A 27671-nucleotide genomic window follows, 5' to 3' on the forward strand; every position below is an offset into this window, starting at 1 on the left:
ATACTCCCAGCCCCAGCCTCCATGTTCCCCCCATGATGATAATGGACTAAACCTCTGAAACTGTAAGTTGCCATCTCAATTAAAGGTTTTCCTTTATGGGACTTGCTGTGTCCTACAGTGTCTCTTCACAGTAATAGAAACCCTAAGACAGGGCTCTTTGGAGATGAGACATGAGTTGCCATAGTGAATGATGTGGAGATGCTGTGGTTAATGCAGAGGGTCAGACATTTCAGCAAAGCCTGTAAGAACTGAACGTGAGTCCCTGCTAGCCCATCATGTTCCCAGACAGATCACAGCCACACCTGTCACAAAGGCAACACAGAATGTACTTGAGAGGGCTGTCATCTAATGTGTCTTCAAATGAGGGCAAGAGAGTTACTAAGAAACTAAGCTCCCTGGGTACCAGTGAGATGATGGAATTCTATCTAACGGGCCTGGAGGTAACATTTCATTGCCCGAAGCGAGAGAGGTGCAGTTGCTGAAACCAGAAACAAGGCTGTCTTTGCAACTTGGGGGCCTTGAGCTACAAAGATTCATTTCAATGGCAAACAAGCCTTGCTGTTCCTAGGAGAGACACTACGCAGGTGATGATGATAATAGCATTTATGACCTACAGCCAGAAGCCACAAAGAACAGGGGTATAAAGTACTCATGTCAGCCACCAAGCAGAAAATTGTGATCCTCCGGACAATTTTGATATGGATTACACACAGGTCTTACACACAGCCCATTATTTGGATGTTCTTGAGAACAGACCTTTGCAAATATAGAAAACATTTATCCCTTAGTCTTTGCCCAGTGGGACCTATGGGACTATCCACTGGAGAAAAGAATAATCCTAGACCTTTGGAGTGTAGTTGGATTTAGTCAGTGAGCTCCCTCTGGTGACATGGTGATAAAAAAACAAGTCAGTTATAATAAATTTTCATAATAAACTAGTAAACACTGAGACCTGAAGTAAAATGGCCCAAGTCTATCTTATGTAGGTCAGTGGTCCTGTGAACTCACTTCATCCTTCCTGGTCTATGATGTAAACTTATACAGATGTGCAGGGCAGTGGCAGATGAATGGTGGATTGCCTGTGGAGTAGGCCAAACACTGACCTGAAGGACCAAAGCATTGTAAAGCAGTCATGCTTCATTGGGGTCACTATGCCCATCGCATCCTGTGTCTGACGCAGATCACAGCAGGGGAGAGTCAGCTGGCACGACCTGACCTGTGGCTGTCCCTGGTGGCCGCTGTGCACGTGTGTCCGCCTTCAGGAGCAGGTGAGTTCCTCGCCACCAGTTATTTATTGGAAGAATGTGTTCTTGTCCATCAGAGCAGAAGAGAGGATCAAAAGCAATTTCCATTTTCCTGGAAAAGAAGGCCACTCACATTGACCCTTCTACAGCTCTGATCATTTTGTTCTCTGGCACATCACAGTATAACCTGGAGGAATCTCAACTCCGACCCTATGTTCTGAAAATGACATGGTCCTAAGATACCACAAACAGTGCGGGTGATCTGGTCAAGACAAATGGGTGCCAAAAGGCATAATAAGATTTTTTTTTATTTTAAAAAACTTTTTTTTTCATTTTACATACCAATCCCAGGTCAGTTTAGCCCTCCCTCCCCTTCTCCCACCTCACCCCCCACCTTCTCCATCCCACCCCATCCACTCCTCAGAGAGGGTAAGGCCTCCCTCGGGGAGTCAACAAAGTCTGGCACACTAAGTTGAGTCAGGATGAAGACCCTCCCCCCTGTGTCAAGGTATTCCACCTAGGGAATGTGTTCCAAAAAGCCATTTCATGTACCCAGGATAATTCCTGGTCCCACTGCCAGGGGCTCCCCAAACAGATCTAGTCACATTGCTGCAGAGTCCCTGGGCTCCCACCAGCTTGGGTCAGCTGTCTCTGGGGTTTTTTCCCATCATGATCTTGACCTCACTTGTTCCTGTGATCCCTCCTCCCTCTCTTCAACTGAAGTCTAGGAGCTCAGCCCGTGCTTGGTTGTGGATCATTGCATCTGCTTCCGTCAGTTACTGGATGTAAGTTCTATGATGACAGTTCACTAATCTAATTATAGGGGAAGGTAAGTTCAGGGACCCTCTCCATTATTGCTAGGACTCTTAGCTGGGGTCATCCTTGTGGATTCCTGGGAATTTTCCCAGCACCAGGTTTCTCCCTAACTTGAAAATGGTTCCCTCTACCAAAATATCTCTTTCACTGCTCTCCCTCTCTGTCCCTCCCTCCACTCTGCCATCTCAGCCTCTCCTGTTCCCATCCCCCATTCCTTCCCTTCTACCTTACCCAGGAAGATCTTAACTATTTTCCCTTCCTGGGACCCTCCATGTGTGTCCCTCTTAGGGTCCTCCTTTTTACCTAGCTTCTCTGGGGTTGTGGATTGTGGCCTGGTTATCCTTTGTTTTGTGTCTAATATCCATTTAAGAGTGAGTACACTTTAGTTGCTGGACGGTGATGGCACACGCCTTTAATCCCAGCACTCGGGAGGCAGAGGCAAGTGAATCTTTGTGAGTTCGAGGTCAGCCTGGTCTACAGAGCGAGATCCAGGAAAAGGCACAAAGCTACACAGAGAAACCCTGTCTCAAAAAACAAAAAAAAAAAAAAAAAAAAAAAAAAAAGAGTGAGTACAAGGGTTGGGGATTTAGCTCAGTGGTAGAGTGCTTGCCTAGCAAGTGCAAGGCCCTGGGTTCAATCCTCAGCTCCCCCCCCAAAAAAAAGTGAGTACATACCTACATACCGTATTTGTCTTTCTGGGTCTGGGTTACCTACTCAGGGTGATTCTTTCTAGTTCCATCCATTTGCCTGCAAATTTCATGATGTCATTGTTTTTTTACTGCAGAGTAATACCCCATTGAGTAAATGTACCACATTTTCCTTATCCATTCTTCGGTTGAGGGGCATCTAGGCTGTTTCCAGGTTCTGGCTATTATGAATAATGCTGCTATGAACATGGTTGAGCAAGTGACCTTGTGGTATCATAATAAGAATTTAAATTCTTTTTTCTTTTCACTTTTAAAATGTTAATAGTGGCTGTTGAGATGGCTCATCTCGGTAAACACATTTGCCGACAAGCCTGAGACACGATAAACATTTCTCTGTTTTTACAAGTGTTGATAGGAGGGGGAAAGTGATCTTTATCTACTTCTCCTTGTCAACTCCATTACACACTTTTTAAAATGCACATACACTTCAATCCTACTCACCCCTCCTCCCTCTTGTCCTCCCCCATGCCCATTAATCTCTTTCCTTTTCCCAATTAGCCCCCTTCTACTTTCATGGCTTTCTGTTTTGTTTTCTGAGACAGGGTTTCTTAGTGTAGCCTTAGCTGTCCTGGAACTTGCTCTGTGACTATGTTGGCCTTGAACTCACAGAGATCCACCTGACTCTGTCTCCCAAGGGCTGGGATTAAAGGCATATGCCACCACCACCCAGTTTATATTGTTTTGTTGTTGTTGTTTTGTTTTGTTTTTGTGACCCAGTGAGTTCCATTAGGGCTGTTTAGAGAGCCAGAGAAAGACATGGGTGGTGGTATGTTTGCTAGTAGCTACACCACTGAATGAATCTCTTCCTCTCCCATCAACTGTCCAACTGTGCTACATACCACTTTTCTGCATGTGTCTAATTCCATGTTTATATCTCAAATGTCTGAGTATCAAAGATCTGTAAGAAAGTACATGGAGGGGCTGGAGAGATGGCTCAGTGGTTAAGAGCACTGGCTGTTCTTCCAGAGGTCCTGAGTTCAATTCCCAGCAACCACATGGTGGCTCACAACCATCTGTAATAGATCTGGAGCCCTCTTCTGGCCTGCAGACACACATGCAGACATTACACTGTATATATAATAAATAAATAAATCTTAAAAAAAAAAGAAAGTACATGGAACCATACTTTCAGGGAAATTTACCCCTCAGTGAAACCATGATTCTACCCAGAAAGTCGAGTTAGATCCTCTGCTGAGGCTGTCTGCTTCCCAGGGCTGAAAAGTACCCCAAAGTTGTAACCCAGAGTTTAGCTGTTCCTCATCACTTACACACAGACTTTTATCCACTGTCCCAACAGTGAGTTAGGAGGTGAGCATGCTTGTGAAGATGGAAATGCTAGCTGGCTGTGGTGGGACACCTTTTATCCCAGCACTTGTGAGGCACTGGCAGGTGGGTCTGAGTTCAAGGCCAGCCTGGTCTATTTAGCAAGTTCCAAGCTAGCCAGGGTTACGTGATGAAACCCTGTCTCAAAAAAGCAGGGTGGGGTGGGGGAACTGTTATACTGCTGACTCTACGCATTCAATTTCTTGGTTGTAATGTTGTACTTGTTTGCTGGATGCTTCCATTGGGAAAACACGGTAAAGCAAATAGGGGGTTGTGCGTTGTTTCTTATAACTGTAATAACTACATGAGAATCTGTAGTTACTACAAAGAAAAAAGTTGAACTTAAAAAATAAGAAATAAAAAGAGAAATAACTCAATTAAAAATACTTAACACACACTTCAACAGACAGAAGATAAAGGAGCCGGGTTCCCAGTACCCATACCAGGCAGCTCACAGCTACCTGTACCTCCAATTCCAGGAGATCCAATGCTCTCTTATCTTTGTGGGCATGTTTACACACATGAACATACCCCACATACACATACTTAAAAATAATAAATGAACTTTAAAAAGTCCACAACACAATAAGGTATCACTGATCTTCGTTACTTTTACTGTCACGAGATCAAATACCCTGACACAAGCAACCTGAAGACATGTTGATTCTGCCCCACAGTTCCAGGCACAGTCCATCACAGTAGGGAAGTGACGAGTTTATCTAATTATTCTCTATCAATAAAAACTCAGGAGTCAGATATCGGGGCGAGAACCTGAATGATCAGAGAAGCGGCAGTGAAGTGACCAGCGACCTCCTCTCTCTCTCCTTCCTCAATCCAAAAAGGCTGAGAATCTTTCTAAACCCCTCTCTACTACTTCCTGTGTCTCTCTATATGTCCTCTGTCCTCCAAAACCTCTATGGCTAATTTTGGTCAGCTAGTACCTAGCTCCTCCCTCTGATTCAAAGTAAACTTTATTGGCAGTCTTAGGAGTGTCAGAGTACAATCAAAATATCCCACAAGAGGACACTCCTGGTAGCAGGAGCTCAGCGCATCTAGTCCCACCACATCTGTAGTCAGGAAGCAGAAAGAGACGTGGCTGGTGCGCAGCCTCCGTTTTATTCAGTAGGACCCTTCAAGCCCAGGCCATGGTGTTGCCCTCTTTAGAAGGGTCTTCCCACCTCAATGGACCCAATCAAGATAATCCCTCAAAGTGGTGCCTAGAGGCTAACCAAATCCAAATAACCCCTCCCAGGTGCCTGGAGGCTTGCCTCATAGGAAATTCCAGATCCTCTCGAGTTCACAGTCAACACTACCATCTCACCACTGTGCAGCTACTAAAATGGCTAATAACATGATTGGGAGCATCGGATCCTGAAGAGTCGTGACAATGTAGTTGTATCAGTTACGTTTCTATTGCTATGATAAACAACTTATAGAAGAAGAGCTTGGTTGGGCTTATAATTCCAGGAAGATAAGAGTATGTCATGACAGGTAACAGCAGTCATGGAAGCCCGAGCATAAAGCTGAGGGGCTCACATCTTGAGCTATAAGCAGGAGGCAGAGAAAATAAAGAACTGGGAATGGTATGTGGCTTTGAAACCTCAAAGCCTACCCCTAGTGACATACTTCCTCCACCAAGACCACACCTTCTAAACCTACACAAAAAGCACCACTAACTGGGGGCCAAGTATTCAAAGAGCTGACCTGTGGGGATGTTCTCATTTGAACCACCACAGTAGTCGACATGGCCTCTACCAGGGTTCTGTTTCTAAGACATCAGTTTAGAATCTTTCCCAAGAGTTCTTGGTGACTCTCCCCAATGAAAGGGATGATGATCAATTGATCGATTGATTAATAGAAAGATAGATAGATAGATAGATGATAGATAGATAGATAGATAGATAGATGGATGGATGATATTCTTTCCTGTGAGTAACTGAAACCTGGCTATCTGCAAGTATGGAGATACCCAATGCCACTATTACTTGAGTCCCATTTTCTTCCAGTATCAAATGATTTGGACTAGATAACACTGAAGCAGTTTTCCAGGTCTGATTTTCTTGATTCTTTTTGTTTGTTTTTTGGGGTCAGGGTTTCTCTGTGTAGCACTGGCTGTCCTGGAACTCACTATGTAGTCTAGGCTGGTAGTCCAGGCTGGCATTGAACTCAGAGATCTGCCTGCCTCTGCCTCCTAAGTGCTGGGATTAAAGGCATGTGCCACCACCGCCCAGCAATTTTCTAGATTCTTGGTAATTGTATAACTTAATATAATTTGCTTCATCACAACATTAAATTTGAGTAATAATTTTACATCACATAAAATGTTATTTTTAAAAATATCTGCTGTACATTCATGATGCCATGCCTGTTCCAGAGAGTTTCATCAACTCTCTCTCTTCATGCTGCCTTTGTTATGAGGTATTTGCACTGTAATAAGCTAGGCAATTTTCTGATTATCTCACTCATAGGAAAACTAGCCATGCCGCACTGGATAAGTTTCCTGTAAGAACCCCCAGGGACACACTGTGCTTCCTCCTTGACCTCCATTTGCCTATTTGATTGAACACACAGATAAAAGGAGAATTGATGAGAACATGAAATGATCTAACTTGAAATGTTTTTCATTATTTACATTTATTTATTTTGGGGGAGGGAGTCGGATGTGTGTGCCAGAGTGCACTTGTGGAGGTCAGAGAACAATTTTGAGAGTCAGTTCTCTCCTTCCACCATGGTAGATATCTCTCCTAGGTACTGAACTCAGGTTATCGGCTTGGTGTCAAGGGCCTTTATCCACTGAGCCTTCTTGCTGAACTTAGCTTTTTATTTCTATTATGTAAAGGGAGATTGTGTATGGTTTGAGGTGGTGGGGTTCAAAGGACAACTTTGTGGAGTCAGTTCTCTCCTCCTACCTTTACGTGGATTTTGGACATTGAACTCAGGTCACCAGGCTTACAAGATGAACACTTCTACCCTCTCTCTGAATCATCATGACAGTCCAGGACTAACTTAAAAAAAATGATATTATTATTATTATCATCATAATTATTATTATTAGTTTTGTTTTTCAAAACAGGGTTTCTCTGTGTAGTCTTGGCTGCCCTGGAACTCACTCTGTAAATCAGGCTGGCCTCGAACTCACAGAGATCCTCCTGCTTTTGCCTCCCAAGTGCTGGGATTAAAGGCATGCGCCACCACTGCCCGGCTTATCATCATCATTATTATTATTAGTTTTGTTTTTCAAAACAGGGTTTCTCTGTGTAGTCTTGGCTGCCCTGGAACTCACTCTGTAAATCAGGCTGGCCTCAAACTCACAGAGATCCTCCTGCTTTTGCCTCCCAAGTGCTGGGATTAAAGGCATGCACCACCACCGCCAGCCTGTTTTTTTTTTTTTTTTTTTATGAGCATTTGTTCACATGGATGTCTATGTACCATATGTGTGCCAGGTGCTCACAGAGGCCAGAGGAGAGCATAGGATGCCCTGGAGCTGGAGTTATGAAGGGTTGTGAGCCACCATGCTGGGAACTGAATTCAGGTCCTCTACAAGAGCAAGGAATGTTCTTAAAAGCTGAGCAGTCTCTGCAGCTCCCAGATCTAACTAACTAACTAAATATATATATGCATTTGCTATCCTAGCACTAGGAAGGCAGATTCCTGGATCTGGATGGCTAGCCAGCCTGTTCTACTTGGCAAGCTCCAGGCCAGTGAAGACATTTTCTCAAAACACAAGATAATGAGGTGGAGGCAGAGTGGGCGAAGGGATAGCTCAGTTATTAAAAAACACTTGCTACTCTTGCAGAGGACCAGAGTTGGTGCCCAGTACCCACATGGCAGCTCACATCAGGTTGTAGCTCAGCTCCAGGGAATCCAATGCCCTTTTCTGGCATCCGTGGATACTATTTGCCTGTACATGCAGACAAAACACTCATACATATAAAATTAAAAAAAAATCTTTAAACCAAAACAAGATGGATAGTGTCTGAGGAATAACAGCTGAGGCATCCATTTATAAGCTTGCCCTTGTGTGCACCTACCCCCACACACGCATCTACACACATACACACGTGTGCACACACAAAGATTCTGTTAGGCTATTATAAAAATGTTGTAAGTAAATGCTTCAATAAGGAAAATGTACAAGCTCCAGGCCAGGCTGGACTGAATCAGACCCTGTCTCAAAATCTCCCCCAAAAGAGGAGTATGTTTTGACTCTGAATAAAATAATTAACTCTCGCCGGGCGGTGGTGGCACACACCTTTAATCCCAGCACTCCCAGAGGCAGGCGGATCTCTGTGAGTTCGAGGCCAGCCTGGGCTACCAAGTGAGTACAGGAAAGGCGCAAAGCTACACAGAGAAACCCTATCTAGGAAAAAAATAATAATAATAATTAACTCTCTATGTGTGGATGGCAATTAATATGGTGTTTAATTATCTGAAGCCATCCTGAATGGTAACTCACTCCTGTATTCCCAGTCATTGAGAGGCAGAAGCAGGAGAATAGAATTTCAGCTACAAGGTGAGGCTTGGGCTACAGAGGGAGAGCTTGTCTCAATAAACTAAAACCAGGGCCAGAGAGGTGGCTCAGCAGTTGGGGAGCTTCCTGCTCTCCAGAGGACACGAGTTCAGTTCCCAGCACCCAATTCCTAGCTCACAACCACCAGTAACTCCAGCTCCTTTGCCTTCTTCTGGCCTCCACAGGTATCTACAAATATGTGGCAGATACACACATAAAAATAAAATTAATTATTATTATTTTTTTTGTTTTTCCATATAGGATTTCTTTGTGTAGCCTTGGCTGTCCTGGAACTTGCTCTGTAGACCAAGCTGGCCTTGAACTCACAGAGATCCACCTGCCTCTGCCTCTCAAGTGATGTGTTTAAAGGCCTGTGCCATCACTGCCTGGCTTAAAATTAACTCAAACATATAAAATCAATCAATCAATCAATCAGTGTGGCATGGTAGTGTACAGCTGTAATCCTAGTACTTAGAAGGTCAAAGTTATCTTTAGCATTCAAAGCCAGCCACAGGAGACCCTGTATATCTCAAAAAACAAACTTAAAATACAAATTAACTAAGGCCTATTTTTAAAGTGATAGCAAACTTGGCAAGAGGAGGAGATTTCAAAGTGGCGGTGGACAACATACTCTACCCCCGGGAAGCTGAAATGTACATAACATGTAGCCCTGGCTGTCCTGGAACTCACTATGTAGACTAGGCTGGCCTCGAACTCCCAGAGCTCTGCCTGCCTCTTCCTTGAGTGCTGAGGCCAAAGGCATGCATCACTACACCCCTGGCTTGTATTTATACTTTTGAACTTCAAAGCTCACTGTCTTCCAGTGCTGGGAACTGTCCTCTGTGACAACACCTACCTCCTGCCAGCCCTGCTATTTCCTTATCACCTGGAATCTTTGCCAGTCAGCCAGCTTCTCAGAACAACTGCGGAGTCACAGCAGGTAACTTGGACTGACCAACTGGTAACTTTTATAGAATGAAAGAGTGTTTCGTTATATAGTTTTATTCAGGGGGATGAAAGAGTGTTTTACTGTATAGTTTTATTCAGGGGAAGTCTTGGGCTGAAATTACCCAGCTAGATCATTTGTCTGGAAAGTGTGTAGGATGAAGGGAACAGCAAAATGTGCTGTAGACAAAGAATAGCATATAACCACCTCAATAGGGCAAGTGAGCTTTCGCTACCAACTCTCCGGTTTTCATTCGGGGAATTTCATTGGTCATTAACTAACTATTAACACCAGAGCAATATATTATCGAAGTTTAAGAATAAGGCAGTGGGCCGGGCGGTGGTGGTGGCGCATGCCTTTAATCCCAGCACTCAGGAGGCAGAGTCAGGTGGATCTCTGTGAGTTCAAATCCAGCCTGGTCTACAAAGTGAGTTCCAGGACAGGCTCCAAAAGCTACACAGAGAAACCCTGTCTCGAAAAACCAAAAATAGAAAGAGTATGGCAGTGAGCATCTGGGATTCTGTCCCTTTCTTTTCTTACCATCTGTTGACTTACAGGTCACACCCAAGAAGTAATTGTAACTTTAAAACAGTTTGTTGAAAAGCTCTTGGCACTTTCTCCTTCATTTCACAAATATTATTACCCATTTCTGGTATCTTATTAATTTTGGCTCATCTTCTTTCTTTCCTTGTTAAACAGTGAGACATATATAGTTTTATTTCATAATGTATAAAAAGTCATTCTTGGGCACAGTGGCGCATTAGCCATAAGCAACGTGTCTGAAAGTCTCTTCCTGTGTTTAGGAGCTGTGTCTGAGCCCTTGTCCTCATGCTCCAGATAGCTGGGCCTTTGCTGTATGGCAGTTGTCTCCACATTTCTTTCCCTCTGGGCTGGCTGTGACCTGCTCACTTAACAGTAAATGGGGACTCAAAACAGTTTCAGTCTCCTCTTCCCTGCTACAAAATGGGCTTCAGAACACTAGGAATTCTCCTCAGAAATGGGTTCCATAAAAACGTAACTTCTCTTCCATGAAGTCTGCTGAAATCCCGCTACCCTTACTCCACATGACATGGCGTGGACATTACTGTTGTCCAATGCTGGCATTCCCACTGCTGACATGATTTGGGGCCCCTTCCTCCCTTTTGTGGGGACTGAGAGATGGGGACCATTCTGGAAGGCACTTCCTGCAGATGTGCTACGGTGACCACAGTCCTGCTTTACAGTGACGGCAGGCACACTGTTCCTAAAAGCCACTGTCTGGAGAAAACTCCATGCTGTATTAGAACTCCATTGCCACAGGTTCCTGGCAAGATGTGTTTATTTATTAAATGACATGTGGCAATCCATTTGGATAGAAGGAGGTGGCTTGTTACCCTTTGTGCCTCTTGATGCAACAAGAGTTGCTTCTACCACTGGTTACAATCAGACAATGGTCTGAATGCCAGTAACAGTCTTCCCCATTCTTTAGAATTTCTCTTCCCTGAAATCACTGTCATTCTTTGTAGCCAACATGATACTAAAAGAGAAACTAGTGGGCTCCTCCCCTAGACACCTGCTCTGCCCATGTCCTCTAAAGGCACTATTGAGAATGGAAAAAACGAAACCAAAAAAAAAAAAAAAAAAAAAAAAAAAGCTTCTTGGTGTTTTGCCGCTTTTACAGAAGCACTACAGGAAGAGTGTCTACAATGACAGAAAACATAAAACATAGACTTATGCTCACACACATGGAGTTGGGCTTAAGAATTTGATCAGATAAATTGAGGGGAGGTAAGGAAAAAGCCAATGAAAGGAGACATGGAAATTGGATACATGTCTGTAATCTCATACTGAGGCAGGAGGATTATCAGCCTGAACTACAAAGTGAGTTCAAGGTTAGCCTGGTATACAAAGTGAGACCCTGTCTCAAAGCAAACAAATGAACAAAAAGCTGTAGGAATGGCTTAGCTGTGATTTGGGGTACATAAAAAGGGGGTGAATGACAAAACCAGGCTAAGGAGAAGTTCCGTAGCCATATTTTGTACTGGGCTACTGAACTATAGTTATGCCAGCTCGTGAAAATATTCCTAAGAACACTATCTTGGTTCTATTGCTGTGATGAGACACTATGACAAAGGCAACTCTATTTTTTTTTTCCTAGACATGGTTTCTCTGTGTAGCTTTGCACCTTTCCTGGAACTCGCTCTGTAGACCAGGCTGGCCTCAAACTCACAGAGATCTGCCTGCCTCTGCCTCCTGAGTGCTGCCCGGCTAACCAAGGCAACTCTTAAGAGAAAGCATCTAACTGGGACTTGTGTAAGCGTCCATGCTTATTTACTGGGCCAGCGTCACCTGATATGGCCATGAGGAATGAAATCAGGAGAGGCTGGAGGGGGAGTAATCAACTTTTATACCTTTTTCAGAAACAGAATATAATGGCAATTGCCAGGATCAGTATAGTTGTAGTTGCCAGAATTCAGTGAAGTTTGCAAGTCACACAGGGTAGAAAAGATTAATGTTTAAAACCAACTGTCCTGTCAAGTTTCCATGCTTCCTTGACTACGAAGGGAGCATACCAAGAAACACAAAGTGGTCTGAATGCTTCACTGCCTGAGGGAGTGCATCTGTCTCTCAGGAGGCACATTCTAACCTGAAAAACCTATGACGCATGCTTCCCAAGGCAGCTAGGCCAGGCCAACTCCATGGTTCCCTGCAGGGTTCAGAGGTTTAGTCCATTTTCATCATGGCAGGGAGCATGGGGGCACACAGGCAGACATGGTTGTAGTAGTAATTTCTTGTTGACTGCCACACCCAAGTAATGATATGGAGACTTATTATTAATTATCAAAGTTTGACCCTTAGCTTAGGCTTGTTCCCAGCCAGCTTTTTTTTTTTTTTTTTTTTTTTTTTTTTTTTTTTTTTTTGAGACAGGGTTTCTTTGTGTAGCTTTGTGTCTTTCCTGGAACTTGCTGGCCTCAAACTCACAGAGATCTGCCTGGCTCTGCCTTCCCAGTGCTGGGATTAAAGGTGTGCGCCACCACCGCCTGGCCCAGCCAGCTCTTATAACTTAAATTAACCTGCTTCTATTAAGCTACATTCTGCCATGTGACTTTTACCTCTCTTCCATTCTGTACATCTGACTTGCTCCATGGCTCGTTGGTGTGTCCCTCACGCCTAGTTTCTAACACTCTAAGTTCCTCTCTCTGTCCACAAGTCCTGCCTAGCTATTGGCCCTTCAGCTTTTTATTAAACCAGTCACAATGACACAACTTCACACAATTTAAACAAATATCCCACAACACATGGTGCTGGAGAAGTGGCTGAGAGTTCTACATTGGGATCTGCAGGCAGCAGGAAGAGAGCAATATTGGGCCTGACTTGGGCTTTTGAATCCTCAGTGACACACTTCCTCCAACAAAACCACACCTACTCCAACAGGGCCACACCTTAATCCTTCTCAAGTAATGCCATTCCCTGATGACCAAGCATTCAAATATATGAGCCTTTGGGGCCATTCTTATCTAAATCACTGTAACAGGGCCCCAGACTTAGTAGACCTGAGACCTTAGCACAACTGTCTCAATGATGGAAGTACTGTTCAAGCTATAAAACTCAGCACGTTGACAGTACCACAGGTCAAAACTAAAACAAAGGCCTAATCCATCAAAGTCCATAGTTAGGAGAAAGTCTCTAAATGTACTAACCTTGCTTTTTGGCTTCTGTGGTTTGTTCTTATGCAGGGGTTACAAGGAAAGTTCTTGGCAAGCAATTGGTGAGGTGGGGACCAGGGAGGTCTGCTTTTCTGACACACAGGCTGACGTCATCTGTATGACACTGGACGTGCTGATTCTGTGACTAAAGAAAAGCTACTGAGTAGAACAGCTTATGACTCTTGTCCCTGTGGTTGCTACTGCAGCAACACCGGTTCTGCAGCCACTTATTAGGATGCAGAAGGCCTCTCTGCCTAAGAGAACGGGGAGACAGCTGCTGTTCTCTACACTGGAGGACCAGGGGAGGCAGAGAAGCCGCTCTCCTCCAGGATAGAGCTGATAACATTCACTGACACTGTCTTCAGGTTGCTTCAGTCAGGAGTGTCTTCTTCCACAGCTGAAACCACCACAAGCTGGAGAGCAAAGTCAGGCCCACTTTCCTTGTTGCTGTCACCAAACAACTGTGCTTCCTTCCACAGATCTTGCCACCATGAAGGCGACCTTCTCAATGGCCCTCCTTGTTCTAATGGTCTCAGTGTGGACTTCCTTTGCAGTTGGTAAATTACAAGTTCTTACTCTATCCATATTTACTGCAATAGATCTAATCTATGGAAAAATTAGAGGTGCCAGTGTCATATAGAGTCATTCGTTCATTCATTTGCAGTGTCATTCATTCATTCATTTGCAGTGCTAGAGATTGAGCCTAGAGCCTTGTGCATACTGGACAAGTGTTGTACCATGGAGCCTTGTCCCCAGACACCATCTAGATTCATTTGATCATTGATTCCTCACGTTACAGATGAAGCTGAAATCCAGAGAAAGAAAGGATTCACACAGTGTTGCTAAGTATCAAAACCGGAAGTTGAATCCCAGCCTTTCAAATCCAGAGCCACTGACTTTTCCACAATACTAGGTTATCAAAAGGATATTCAGTCCTAGGAAGCATTCATTTCCAGTTTGTATCTGTACCTATCTCAAACCCAAAAAGAACTTCAGTAGGCTCTGGAGAAGGAGATTCTGATCTTCTGGCTAATAATCGACCATTTTTAGCAAAAGCGGCATTCACAGTTAATTGTAGAGCTGAGGACCCCTACACATTCTTTTCCCGTTTAGACTCCCCAGTTCATCTTTAGTCTCATATTTTCCATAGCTACTGTCTCTCACATTGAGCTTTCCCCGACAAGGTTCACACCTTTAAAAGCTTTGTAAAAAGCTGAGAACTATTATTCATGTCTTGAATATCTCCTCTCCCTCTGTATCCAATGTAATCCTGTCTGGAGGAAACTGGGTATATTTCCACATATCCTCACTTTTCACTCAGTCCTCACCCCCTCTGCTACTGAATGCACTACCCATGGGCATCCTACCTTGTTTCCTTCTGATGGATGTTTCAATCCTTGGGCTCTGTAGGTAACAGGCCCTAAGCAGGGAGACCAGAAGGCAGGGCAGTAGTATAACCCAGCCCCTACTACTCAGGGGCCAGAAGCAGCCTGACTACTGTCATGCTGCATGGGTCAAACATTAACTGAGTCCCACTCTGCCACGCAAAGAAGGAGTGACCCTGTCTGCTGCTGGTAAGTTAAAGCTAGGTGGCTATTGCTCTGATCTCTTTGGCTTTAACTCTGTATTTGGCTCTGTGTTTCTTATTTAATAAGACTGTTTAGAAATTCATCTACATTTGGCGACCAACATGAGGCATGAACCCATTCCCCTGGGATTAAGAGTCCCATGCTCTACCGACTGAGCTAGCTGGGCCTAAGCTCCGGCTCCAACCATGTGTGTTGGCAATCTGGCCACAAGCAGCTCCAGCTGCATGTAGCCACTAGTAGCTGTGGTCGAGTGCAGCTCAGCCGGGCCTGAGGCCTGTAAACTCTGGCAGAGCCAGGGCCTGTAACCCCTGGCCTGTGAGGCCACCAACGGTTTTTTAATGAATTCTTGCCATGTGGGCACCATATGATTGCAGAGATATAGTCAGACCTTCCTTTGTGGGACCACCAGCCTGCAAATAATGACATGAAGACTTATTATTCATTATGAAAGCTTGGTTGTTAGCTTAGGCTTGTTCCCAACCAATTCTTTTTTTTTTTTTTTTTTTTTGTTTTGTTTTTGTTTTTCGAGACAGGGTTTCTCTGTGTAGCTTTGCGCCTTTCCTGGAACTCACTTGGTAGCCCAGGCTGGCCTCGAACTCACAGAGATCCGCCTGGCTCTGCCTCCCGAGTGCTGGGATTAAAGGCGTGCGCCACCACCGCCCGGCTTTTTTTTTTTTTTAAGATTTATTTATTTATTATGTATACATGTGTCCCTGCAGGCCAGAAGAGGGCACCAGATCTCATCACAAGTGGCGGTGAGCCACCATGTGGTTGCTGGGAATTGAACTCAGGACCTCTGGAAGAGCAGTCAGTGCTGTTAACCACTGAGCCATCTCTCTAGCTCCCAACCAATTCTTATAACTCAAATTAACCTGTTTCTATTGACCTACATTCTACCACGTGGCTTTTACTTCTCTCCTATTCTGTAGGTCTGACTTGTTCTGAATCTGCTCTTTATTAAACCAATCAGTAGGTGCTTTGGCAAAGATACATCTTCACAGTATACCGAAAGATTATCCCACAATACAAAGATGCTTTGGATTGAGTATGTAAGCTAGTGAAACTCAGCATCTTTTAAGGCATTTCAGTATTAGTATTACAGATCATTTATAACTTAAAACATATTTTCTTAAACAACTAAAGAAAATACAAGTGGCAGGGTGGTTGAGGGTGGCTCAGTTGGTACGGTTCTTGCCCAGCATGCACAAAGCCCCGGGCTCCATCCCTAGCACCACATGAACAAGCATAGTATCTACAATACTAGCACTCAGGAGGTGGAGACAGCAGGCTCAGAAGTTCAAGGTCATCCTGGACTATACAGCAAGCCCAAAGCCAGCCTAGACTACATGAGACTCTGAAGAAAGGAGGAGGAGGCAGGGAAGGCCATCTAAAACAAAAGTGACTAGCTGTCGGGGAGAGAAGAAAAGGGAGAGGATGGAGGGATATTGTCAAAAAACTTCCCTTTAAGATTTATTTTATGCCGGGCAGTGGTGGCGCACACCTTTAATCCCAGCACTCAGGAGGCAGAGGCAGGTGGATCTCTGTGAGTTCGAGGTCAGCCTGGGCTACAGAGTGAGTTCCAGGAAGGCACCAAAACTACACAGAGAAACCCTGTCTTGAAAAACCAAACAAAAAAAAAAAAAAAAAAAAAAAATTAAGGTTTATTGTATGTGCATGAGTGTTTTGACTGCACGTGTGTATGGCACCAGGTTTGGGAACTGGCCTGGCTGTGCTCTGTTTTCATATGTGCATTGTTTGAGCACTGCATTCAGAGGCCAGAAAAAGGTGTCAGATGCTCCGGAACTGGAGTTATGAATGGTTATAAATCACCCAGTGGGAGCTAAGAACTGAACCTTGATCTTTTGCCAGAATAATACTTTTAACTGCTGAGCCATCTGTCCAGGCTCAAAGAGTATGTAAAAATGTCTTTATGAAACCCAGTACTGCATAAAATGAGTATGTACCAATTTTAAAAAATAATTTTAAAAATGACAAAAAAACTAAGGCTTTTGGAAGTTAAATAACTTCCCCTATGAAGGGGATGGCCAGGTCTCTACTTCACTAAGAGGCAGGAGCTTCCTACTTCTCTTCATCCCTGTGGAGGCCAGCTGTGTCAAAGGAGAATGCTGGGCTCTGATGATGGGAGGGGTGCTCTTGAATGACAAGGAGGGCCTCCTTCACCTAGTTTTTTCCTCTGAGGACACAGACAGGGCAATACTCTCCCATGTGCATGCCTTTGTCTTCCAGATTTCCCTCTTCCTATGGCCAGTCACATGACGGATGAACTCTTCCAGGAGACAAAGGTGGGTTCCACTTCCCAGGTTCCCAAGAACAGGAATGGAGAAAGAGGCAGCTTCCCTTCCAGGTCCCTGGGAGGTGGGGAGCAGGAGGGACTTGCCTGGGAGCACCACCATCATAAGAGAGTCCCAGAGTGTATGCCGCTCATTTGGTTGCCCCTGGGGGCTCCTCCTATACACTACTCCAATAGCCTCCTGTGATAGCCACCACTAAATGCATGAGGAAGTTATGGTTCAAATTCAGGTTGATCCCAGTCAGATTGTGGTGGTGTATGCCTTTATTTTTTTTATTTTAAATTTAAGATTTATTTATTTATTATATATACAGTGTTCTGTCTGCATGTATGCCTGCAGGCCAGAAGAAGGCACCATGGTTGTGAGCCACCATGCTGGGAATTGAACCCAGGTCCTCTGGAAGAGCAGTTAGTGCTCTTAACCTCTGAGCCATCTCTCCAGCCCCGATGTATGCCTTTAAACCCAGTACTTAGGAGGCAGAGGCAGGCAGATCTCTGACTTCAAGGCTAGCCTAGTTTACAGAGCTAATTCCAGGACAGCCAAGGCTACACAGAAAAACACTGTCTCGAAAAACAAAAACAAAATTCAGGTTGGTCCCACTATGATATGGACATCTTTTCCATGGTGATATCCAGGACACATGTGTGCCACCCTCACTCCGAACCCCATGATGCACTCTTTGTCAGCCCTGCACCTTCACCTTGTTGTGGTAAGTTCAAGCACACTGCCATGTTAGGCAGTACAGATTGTAGGTCACTCACCAATGCTCATAAGCAATTCCAATTTTTCCAGGCATGGTGGCCTACACTATTAGTCCCAGCACTGAGGATGCACAGGTGGGAGGTTCTCTGTGAGTATGAGTCTAGCCTGGTCTACAGAGTGAGTTCCAGGACAGGCACCAAAACTACACAGAGAAACCCTGTCTCGAAAAACCAAAAAAGAAAAAAAAAGAAAAAAAGAAAAAAAGAAAAAGAAAAAGAAAGAAAAGAATTTCTTTTTTTTCTTAAAATTTTATTTTAATTTATATGTGTCTATATAGATGTATGCCACATGTGTACAGGTACCCATGGAAGCCAGAAGAATGTCTTGGATAGCCTGGAGCTAGAGTTACAGACAGTTGTGAGCCATCTCATGTGGGAGCTGGGACCCGAACTCTGTTCCTCTAGAAGAGCAGCCAGTGCTGCGCCATCTCTCCAGCTCCAGAAATGTCTGCTTGGAAAGACATTGGCCAGCTTTTGATCTCTGTACCATAATAATCACGCTTTGTGGTTTGAGGAACAGAGACTTCTTCCTAATAAGGAACGGGTGGGAGGTTGGGGAATGCACAGAACATCTGTTACAGTGAGGTAGGTATCATGGTAAGGACCAGCAGAAAGGTGGAGCATCTGAGGCCTATTCTCTAAGCTCCTGGCCTGGTGTTCCTTAGTCCATCCCCATCCCTGCTACCAGTAACAATGGCCAAAGGACCTGGAGAGAGGGATGGAAGCCGTGCTCTATGTCTCACTCCAGGATTTGTGCAAGAAGAATGTAAGGAATTGCTGGATTGTTTCCTACTATAATCCCAGTGAGCCTATATGTGCCAGTGACCATGTCACCTACCACGGCGAGTGCCATCTCTGCTCCAGAATTCTGTAAGTCTCCGTTTTATTATCCCTGCCTCAGCCGATTTCCATTAGATCTTCCCACAGACACCCCTCCACTACCTGCTTTTCCATTTCTTCCCTTTTCTCTCCTGCTCCTCAAAGTTGAGTGGGATCCTGTTCCAGCAATGCAGAAACAGGACGCCACAGAGGTCAGAGTGCAGTGTCGGGTGCAGAGAACCACCAAGTGGAGGGAACTCAGCAACAAGTAGGCACAGCATTCAGACCATGTAACCACAGCCCAGTTGGCTCATCGGGCCAAAGAACAGCCGATGAGGAGATAGGCTGGTGAGACGGCTCAGCAGGTGAAGGCACTCGACACCAAGCCTGATGACCTGACTTTGATCCATGGTGGAAGGACAGCCCTACATTCCAAAAGTTGTCCTCTGACCTCCACACATACGCCACAGCACACACATGACCATGCATATACACAAGCAAACACACGAATATACAATATAATTAAAACGCTTTTTAAGGAAGGGGAGGAAGAAGGGAGATGGGCGAAGAGGAGGAAGAGGAGGAGGGAAAGGTGGAGGAAGAGGAAGAAGAGGAGAGTGGGAAGAAGAGGAGAAAGCTGGGTAAGTTTTCCCAACTCATGGTTTATTGGTCTTTGAATGAATATTATTCCCCAAAACAACTTTTTAAATGTTCTCCTGTCAGTGTTTCAGTTTGGGACCCGTGACATTTAGGTTTTGACAACATCTGTACAAAATGCCTGACTCTCTGGTCCATGGCACAGAAGTCTGCATTAAGGAATGGACAAACAAGTGGGGACTTCCTGGATAGAAGCTGCTTTCTCGAGGGAGGAAGTCCACAACTTGTGTACTACTCCCCAGTTAAGCCAATATCTGTTTTTTGTTTTCAAACACAGGTTTTTTCTGTACAGCCCTGGCTATCCTAGAACTCACTCTGTAAATCATCTGGCCTTGAATTCAGAGATCTGCCTGCCTTCTCTCTCCCAAGTGCTGGAATTAAAGGTGTGTACCACCACCGCCTGGTCTCCAGTATCTTGAGAGAAAAGAGGAATGACATGAGACTGGGTCAAACATCCATCCCTCATGATAGTCTTCTTTAAGAAAAAGAATAATCTTCTTGGTCAGAAGACAGATGCTTGGCCAAATAGGAATCAGCTGTCTGGTGCTCTTGGTTGTATAAATACTAAAACTTACACTAAGAGCCCACAAAAGAGTTGTGAAGTCAATTTGTATGTCAGTCTCAATGACTGGCATAGATAACTGCCAGTTACAGAGCAGTGGGGACCCACAGCACCACAAGAGATGTTGTTGTATACAAACTCACTTTTACTGTATTAAAAAGAATTAGGGCTTGAGGAAACAGCTCCGTGGGGAAGAATGTTTGTGGGCCCAGCATGACCATCAGAGTTCAGATTCCCAATATCCACACAAGGAAGCCAAATAAGACTACATGCAGTACCAGTGCTGTTAAGGGGCAGAGACGGGACCACTGGGGCTTTTCAGCACCAGCCAAGCTCTAGGATCAGTAAGAGACCCTATCCCAAGGGAATAAGGCAAAATGATATAGAGCAGGCTATCTCCTCCTCTGGCTCTACATGGACACACAGTAGCAGGTCCCTGCACATACACATGTGTAGACAGCACACACATACATCACACACACCTATCTACATAAACACTAAACAAACAAATAAAATTCTTTGCTTGATCTGTGGATATAGCTCAGTGGTTGAACTCTTCCTCGGTATATGTGAGGCCCTGTATTCAACACCCCAACAATTGAAAAATAATTATTGTGCATATCCATGATCCCAGCACAAGGGAGGCAGAGGTAGGCAGATCTCTGTGAGCTGGAGGCCAGCCTGGTCTACATAGCAAGCTCTAGGCCAGCCAAAGCTGTATAGGGAAGGGAAGGGAAGGGAAGGGAAGAAGGGAAGGGAAGGGAAGGGAAGGGAAGGGAAGGGAAGGGAAGAAAGGAAGGGAAGGGAAGGGAAGGGAAGAAGGGAAGGGAAGGGAAGGGAAGGGAAAGGAAGATGGTATATATTCCCTTCTTCTTTGAGCGGTCACTGCCATACAAACTATACCTTTACCTATTGTATACCAGTTAACACGAGTATAATTATCATATATCAGTTAACACAGGCATAAAAACTATTGTATACCAGGTTAACGCAGGCATAACTACTGTATACCAGTTAACACAGGCATAACTATTGTACACCAGGTTAACGCAGGCATTACTATTGTATAATAGGTTAACACAGGCATTACTATTGTATACCAGGTTAACGCAGGCATAAGTACTGTACACCAGTTAACACAGGCATAACTATTGTACACCAGGTTAACGCAGGCATAACTACTGTACACCAGTTAACACAGGCATAACTATTGTACACCAGTTAACACAGGCATAACTATTGTATACCAGGTTAATGCAGGCATAACTACTGTATACCAGTTAACACAGGCATAACTATTGTATACCAGGTTAATGCAGGCATAACTACTGTACACCAGTTAACACAGGCATAACTATTGCATACCAGCTAACACAGTTATAATTATTGCTGTTTGCTTTTGAATCAGGAGAAAAAGATGTACAAGTAAAAAGTACATTTCATTGTCTTTTCTAGCTTCATAGGAGCTGTCCACTACTGGCTCTCTGTTTCTTCACATAGATTCTAGTTTGTCTGTTTCAGTTGAGACAGGGTCTCATTAAAAAAACAATTGTAAGCTGACCTCAGACTTGCTATAGCCCAGTCTGGCCTCAGACTCAACCTCCTGGCTCAGCCTCCTGAGGGCTACGATTAAAAGTATGAACCACTACACTTGATTTTCTGTGTATGAATTCAAGTTTCTGTCTAGAATCCTTTCATTTAAAAAAAAATCACATTTTATTTATTTGGGGAAGAGAGACTTGTACATGTCACAGTGCACACATGGAGGTCAGAGGTCAACTTGTAGGAATTGACTCTCTCCTTCCCATTTATAAGTTCTGAGGATGAACTCAGGTTGTCACCTTGGGGGCAGGTGGGTTTACATGCTGACCTATCTCACCAACCCTGTTAGAGAGTTTTGGTTCTTTAGGGTTTTTTTTTTAACTTAACTTTTTTGTTTTTGAGAATTTTATACATTAGTACCATATTTACATCATTCCTACCCTTCCCTCTTTTCTAACTCCTTTGTGTCCCCTCCCCAATCCCTCTCGATTTAATTATTATTGTTGCATGTAAACACACACACACACACACACACACACACACACACACACACACACACCCTCCTGAGTTCATTTATGTTTGCTTATGTGTACTTATGTTTAGGGCTGACCAGTTGAGGTGGGATAACCTAAGAGGGGCTTCCTCCTTGCAAAAACTGATCCTCATCCTCTCAGAAGCCATTGGCTGGAGGTTATCATCTAAGGGTGTGGCCTTGTGAGATCTCCCCGCCCACGCAAGGCACGGTGACTGGTGTGGTCATCATGCAGATCTTGGTTCTCAGCAGTATGGTTGCCTGAACAAGACCAGTTGGGAGGTTTTTGATCACAGATTTAATGTCTGTACTTGGAGGTCTGCCGAGATGTTTTATTTCTTTATCAGTCAGTTTAGATAATTGTGTTTCCATGAAATTCTCAGTGTCATCTAGGTTATCTAGTTGATATATGTGTTCATGGTATTTTCTTAAGATTGTTCTATTTTTAATTGTGTGTGTGTGTTTGTGCAAGTGCACATGAGCGTGCAAGTGCATGTATGCACATGCACGTACACACACGAGCATGACACATGTAAATACAGGTGCCTATGGAAGCCAGAAAAGGTTACTGGGTCTCCTGGAACTAGAATGTAGGCTGTGCCCAAACTCACCCTCTTCTGACCTCCATGGGTAAACAGACATGCATGCAGGCAAAACACATACATACACAAAATAAAATGAATACATTATATATATATACTAATTCACTGTTATTAACAAAATATTTCTTTCTTGACTTTGCCTAAGACTACCAAGAAAGAGTTGGTAATGGTTTATGGCATACAACAGAACAAAAATAATCATTCCATAATATAATTTCTTCCAGATACGAAAGCAGAACCATAATTAAAATGCATGATGGAGAATGTGTAAGTAAAGTCACTTTTATTCTTTCCTTTTAAAAAGTAAATCACATGTATTTAACAGCCCATTGTCAAGGATTTATGCGTGTGAGTTGTATGTGTGTGTGTTTTATGCATGAGTATTTGGGTGTGTGCACACTTGAGTGTACATGTGGAGCCCAGAGCAGGCTGCCAGGTATCTTTTTGTGGGACTTCTTTATTGCTCTCTGCCCTGTTGCCTTGAGACAGGATATCTCCCTCTCAGGATCCACCTACCTCCGTTCCCCAGTGCCACTTACAGAGACTCACTGCCATGCCCAGGTTTCTACTTGGTCCTGGGACTTCAAACCCAAGTGCTCACATTTGTTCAGCATTTTCTCTTATTCCAGAGACATTTCACCAGCCACTGTTATCACGGATTTGTAACACTATAACATGAATTTTAAACTGTCTTTTAATAAAAAAAAAAAAATCCTGGTGCCAGATATTGGGGTAAATGCTGAAAGATCAGAGAGACAAAGGAACAAGCCACTGCCACGTCTCACCTCACCAACTCCTCAGCCTGAAAAGCCTCAGCTGATAGGCCTCTAGCTGAATGAGCTTCCTCAGCCAAAAAGGCTCCAGCCAAAAAAGCCTCTAGCTGAAAGGGACGCCGAAAAGTCTTTAGTTCCTGTCTCCTCACGCCTTATATACCTTTCTCAGTCCAGCCATCACTTCCTGGGATTAAAGGCTTGTGCCACCACTGCCTGGCCTCTATGTTTAATCTAGTGGCTTGTTCTGTTCTCTGATCTTCTGGCAAATTTTATTAGAGTACACAATATATCACCACAGTTAAGAAAACTGTCAAAATGCATAAAGGGAGAGATAGTGGTAAAATAAAGCCCATACATCTGTCATACAGATTCAAAGAACTGGGAGGTTTGGGCCTGATAGATTAAAAAAAACTGGGAGGTTTGGGCCCGGCGGTGGTGGCGCACACCTTTAATCCCAGCACTCAGGAGAAGAGCCAGGCAGATCTCTGTGAGTTCAAGGCCAGCCTGGTCTACAGAATGAGATCCAGGACAGGCTCCAAAACTACACAGAGAAACCCTGTCTCAAAAAAAAACAAAACAAAACAAAACAAAAAAAAAAAAAAAGAAGAAAAAGAAAATCCAACATAGTGCCTATGCAGCTAGCCTAATACACAGAGAAACAGAAAATAAATGTATGTAACCAAGCCTAAAAATCAATGATAAACTAAAAGAAATCTGAACCTACAAGCTTGATACGACCAAACCTAAGATTCTGGTGTCTTACCCCTGAGGTTAGAGACAGGTCAAACAAGTTGCAGGGTTATTATCCACACACATTTCAAGGCGCAGCAAGGACTACTGGGCATCCAACACAGCGAATCTGCAAGGTGAAATAACACGGTCTTTGAAGGCTGAAAGCTGTCTGCTACCAGAATTCCTTCTTGCTCAGCATGAGGAGGGGGTGGGGTGGCCCTTGTGTCACATGAATTTAATCCCAGAACTCGGAAGCCAGAGCCCAGCCTGGTCTACTGAGTGAGTTCCAGAACAGCCAGAGCCACACAGTGAAACATGTCTCCAAAAACTAAAAAACAAGAAACAAAAATTATATGACTTAATAGAGAAACAATCCATTCTCCTGAATTATTAGTTAAAATTAAAACTATGATAGTCTTCTCTAAAACTGTGTTAGACAATATTTTATTTCCATGATTATTCCAGCTGATACTAGATCTCTGATAAATGCAGAACACTGTGGATGAGTTAGACAGCTGGCAGAACCTGAAGGGATATCTTATCATCTCAACATTCCATGTTTCAGGCAGAAAACAAGAATATGCATCTTTACTTATTTATTCATTTTTCCCTCATTTTTCCTTAGATTTTTAGGTTTTGTTTGTCTGTTTTTGTTTCTGAGATAGGGTCTCACTATGTAGCCCTGGCTATCCTGAAACTCTCTGTGTAGACCAGGCTGACCTTGAACTCACAGAGATCTGCCTGCCTCTGCCTTCAGAGTGCTGGAATTCAAGCCATGGACTACCACACTCAGCTTGTTCTTAATATTAATATGTTCTTTTTTTTTTTTTTTGGTTTTTCGAGACAGGGTTTCTCTGTGTAGCTTTGCGCCTTTCCTGGGACTCACTTGGTAGCCCAGGCTGGCCTCGAACTCACAGAGATCCGCCTGGCTCTGCTTCCCGAGTGCTGGGATTAAAGGCGTGCGCCATCACCGCCCGGCTATTAATATGTTCTTAATATTCAGAAAAAAATGACAAAAGAAATAGGCAAAGACTGTTTTTTAACAGAAGGAAGAGAAAAGCCAAATCTGAAATTCTAGCACTTGGGAGGCTGCAACAGGAGGATTACAGATTTGAACCAGCCCTGCCTCCACTGTAAGACCCTGTTTCTAAACCAAAAATCGGAGACAGAGAATATGCACCCGGGCTTGTTCACGAACTGATTGACATGTGAAATCTGCTCACATGCTCTGGAATAACTGGACAGGTTCAAACTGAAACAATAATGAGATGCCAATTTACTGGCTACTGGAAAAAGTCAGAAGGCCCAGAAGTATCCAGTGCTGGGGGAGACTAGACGTCAGGATTCTCACAATGTCTGGGAACCATGAGGACTTAAAAGTCAATGAGGGGGGCTGGAGAGATGGCTCAGAGGTTAAGAGCACTGGCTGCTCTTCCAGAGGTCCTGAGTTCAATTCCCAGCAACCACATGGTGTCTCACAACCTTCTGTAATGAGATCTGGTGCCCTCTTCTGGCCTGCAGAGATACATGCAGGCAGAATACTGTACACATAATAAATAAATCTTTAAAAAAAAAAAAAGTCAATGAGGACTTAAAGTCAAGGTGGAGAAAAATCTCACATGTTTTAGACAATGTAACGAATTATGTACATATGTATCTTATAAAGCAACATTTCCAACCTTGAAAATGACCAAGAAATATTCTCATCACTTTGTGAAGTGACATAGGCGTCTATGGCAGTGTTTATCATGGTGGGAAGCAAAAGAGAATGAATGGATGAATGGATGGATGGCAGTTCTTCCCCAGAGACTTGTATAAGTTTTCTATCTATATCATTAACGGGAGGAGGGCTGGTTCTTACACCTTTCCCCAGCCCTTCTTCCTGCCTAGTATCACACTCTTTGTTTACTGTTATCCCCTCCCCCAGCTCTCTCACAGGCGCTTTAAAGGCTCAGTTCCCAGCTCATATTCAAATAAGCAGAGGTCTGGAGAGGCCATGTGATTTGTCTCAAACCCTCTGAGCTGAGAACTGAGAATATGGGGGTCCGTTTCCCATTCTGCTCTTCATACAGCCCTTGGCCTACCCCGTGGGTCACATCCCTCTAATCTAATACCTCCCATCTGCTCTGCTGGAGTGGAGTTCTGAGAGGCTCCAAGTCCCCAGAAGCACAGGCACCCACACCCTGTGCTCTCTGCTCTGCCCACCTCTACTCTGCTGTCTTTTCATCCTTCAATGAAATCAGAATGTCTCGTCAGCCTCAGTTCAGGGGTCAGCATCCCTCCTACTGGATTGTGGGTATGTACAGTGCAGTAGTTTGTCTCTTCATTTCACTGACTTCAATTCTCTAAGCGAATATTTCTCTTACAGATTTACTCCTTGGATGAGTCTGAAAAGGAATAAAAATTACTGGATCCTCAGACAGCCAAGTGAAGCATGATGGCTGAATCTTCAAAGATACCCAATTTGGGGGAGAGTTCTTGGTAGAGTACTTGCTTAGCATGTATGAAGCCTTAGGTTCGATCTCCAATGTTTGGAGGAAAAAAAAGAATAGCTCCTTGAGAAGTGCATCCCGGTAGTAGAAGATACTTGGATCAAATCCATTGATTTGCTTCTTCAATAAATGATTCTCAGCATAGCTTGACTGGTAAATATTTTCTCAGTTAATAAGAACCTTTTTGTTTTTTTTTTGTTTTTTCCTTCGAGACAGGGTTTCTATGTAGCCCTGGCTGTTCTGGAACTCAGAGCTCTGCCTGCTTCAGTCTTCCAAGTACTAGGATTAAAGACATGCACCGTTACCACTCAGCAAGAACCTTTTCAATATATCAGATATTTTATGTTCACATCCCTCCATATTTTCACACAGTGATCAAATAACCAATGAAATGCAAAATGAGGGAATAAATATCTCAGTAGCAGAAATATTTACAAACTGAGGGCTTTGGTCATAATTAAGTTGGATAGTTGTCCTGTTAACTGTATAGCTCTCAGCATGTCTCATAACAACTACACCATAAAAGGGATTCAGATTTTAATTATGAGTGGTTTTGCCTACATGTGTGTCTGTGTACCACAAACATCTGTGATGCCGTAGAAGCCAGAAGAGGGTGTCATATTCCTGGAAGTAGAGCTATAGATGGGTGTGTGACACCATGAGGGTGCTAGGAATCAAACCCTGGCCTTCTATAGAGCAGTAACTGCTGAACCACCTCTCCAGCTCCAAAGGTTTATTTTTATTTTTATTTTTTTATTTGTTTTTCAGAGCTGAGGACCGAACCCAGGGCCTTGCGCTTGCTAGGCAAGCGCTCTACCACTGAGCTAAATCCCCAACCCCTTAGTTTTATTTTTAAATTATGGGAATGTGTCTAGATGTGGATATGTGCAGGTGCCCACAAAAGCCTGAGGCACTGGACCCCTGGAACTTGAGTTACAGGTGGTTGAGCTACCTGACTTGGATCCTCTGCAAGAGCAGACATGCTCTTAACCACTGAACTGTCTCCAGCTTGGAATTCAGAGTTTTATTGAAAGAAAATTTGTTGAGCATGATATTGGAGTGATTC

At 43.9% G+C, this 27671-nt stretch overlaps 1 protein-coding gene across 2 annotated transcripts; it reads left to right on the forward strand.

Annotated features, from left to right (window-relative positions):
* Positions 1-1203: 1203 nt before the first annotated feature.
* On the forward strand, positions 1204-26749 carry Spink8 (serine peptidase inhibitor Kazal type 8 (putative)). 2 transcript variants are annotated; one of them, XM_059268721.1, is made up of 6 exons: positions 1204-1268; positions 13712-13789; positions 17069-17124; positions 18643-18764; positions 22833-22875; positions 26482-26749. In XM_059268721.1, the coding sequence occupies exons 2-6, from the start codon at positions 13723-13725 to the stop codon at positions 26512-26514; spliced, it is 321 nt and encodes a 106-aa protein (XP_059124704.1). In that variant the 5' UTR covers positions 1204-1268; positions 13712-13722; the 3' UTR covers positions 26515-26749. The 2 variants fall into 2 exon arrangements, with proteins under 2 accessions (XP_059124704.1, XP_059124703.1); XM_059268720.1 differs by lacking the exon at positions 1204-1268 and adding an exon at positions 9425-9540.
* The last annotated feature ends 922 nt before the right edge of the window (positions 26750-27671 follow it).

The sequence above is a fragment of the Peromyscus eremicus genome, chromosome 7 (assembly GCF_949786415.1).
Source record: "Peromyscus eremicus chromosome 7, PerEre_H2_v1, whole genome shotgun sequence".
NCBI classification, from domain to species: Eukaryota; Metazoa; Chordata; class Mammalia; order Rodentia; family Cricetidae; genus Peromyscus; species Peromyscus eremicus.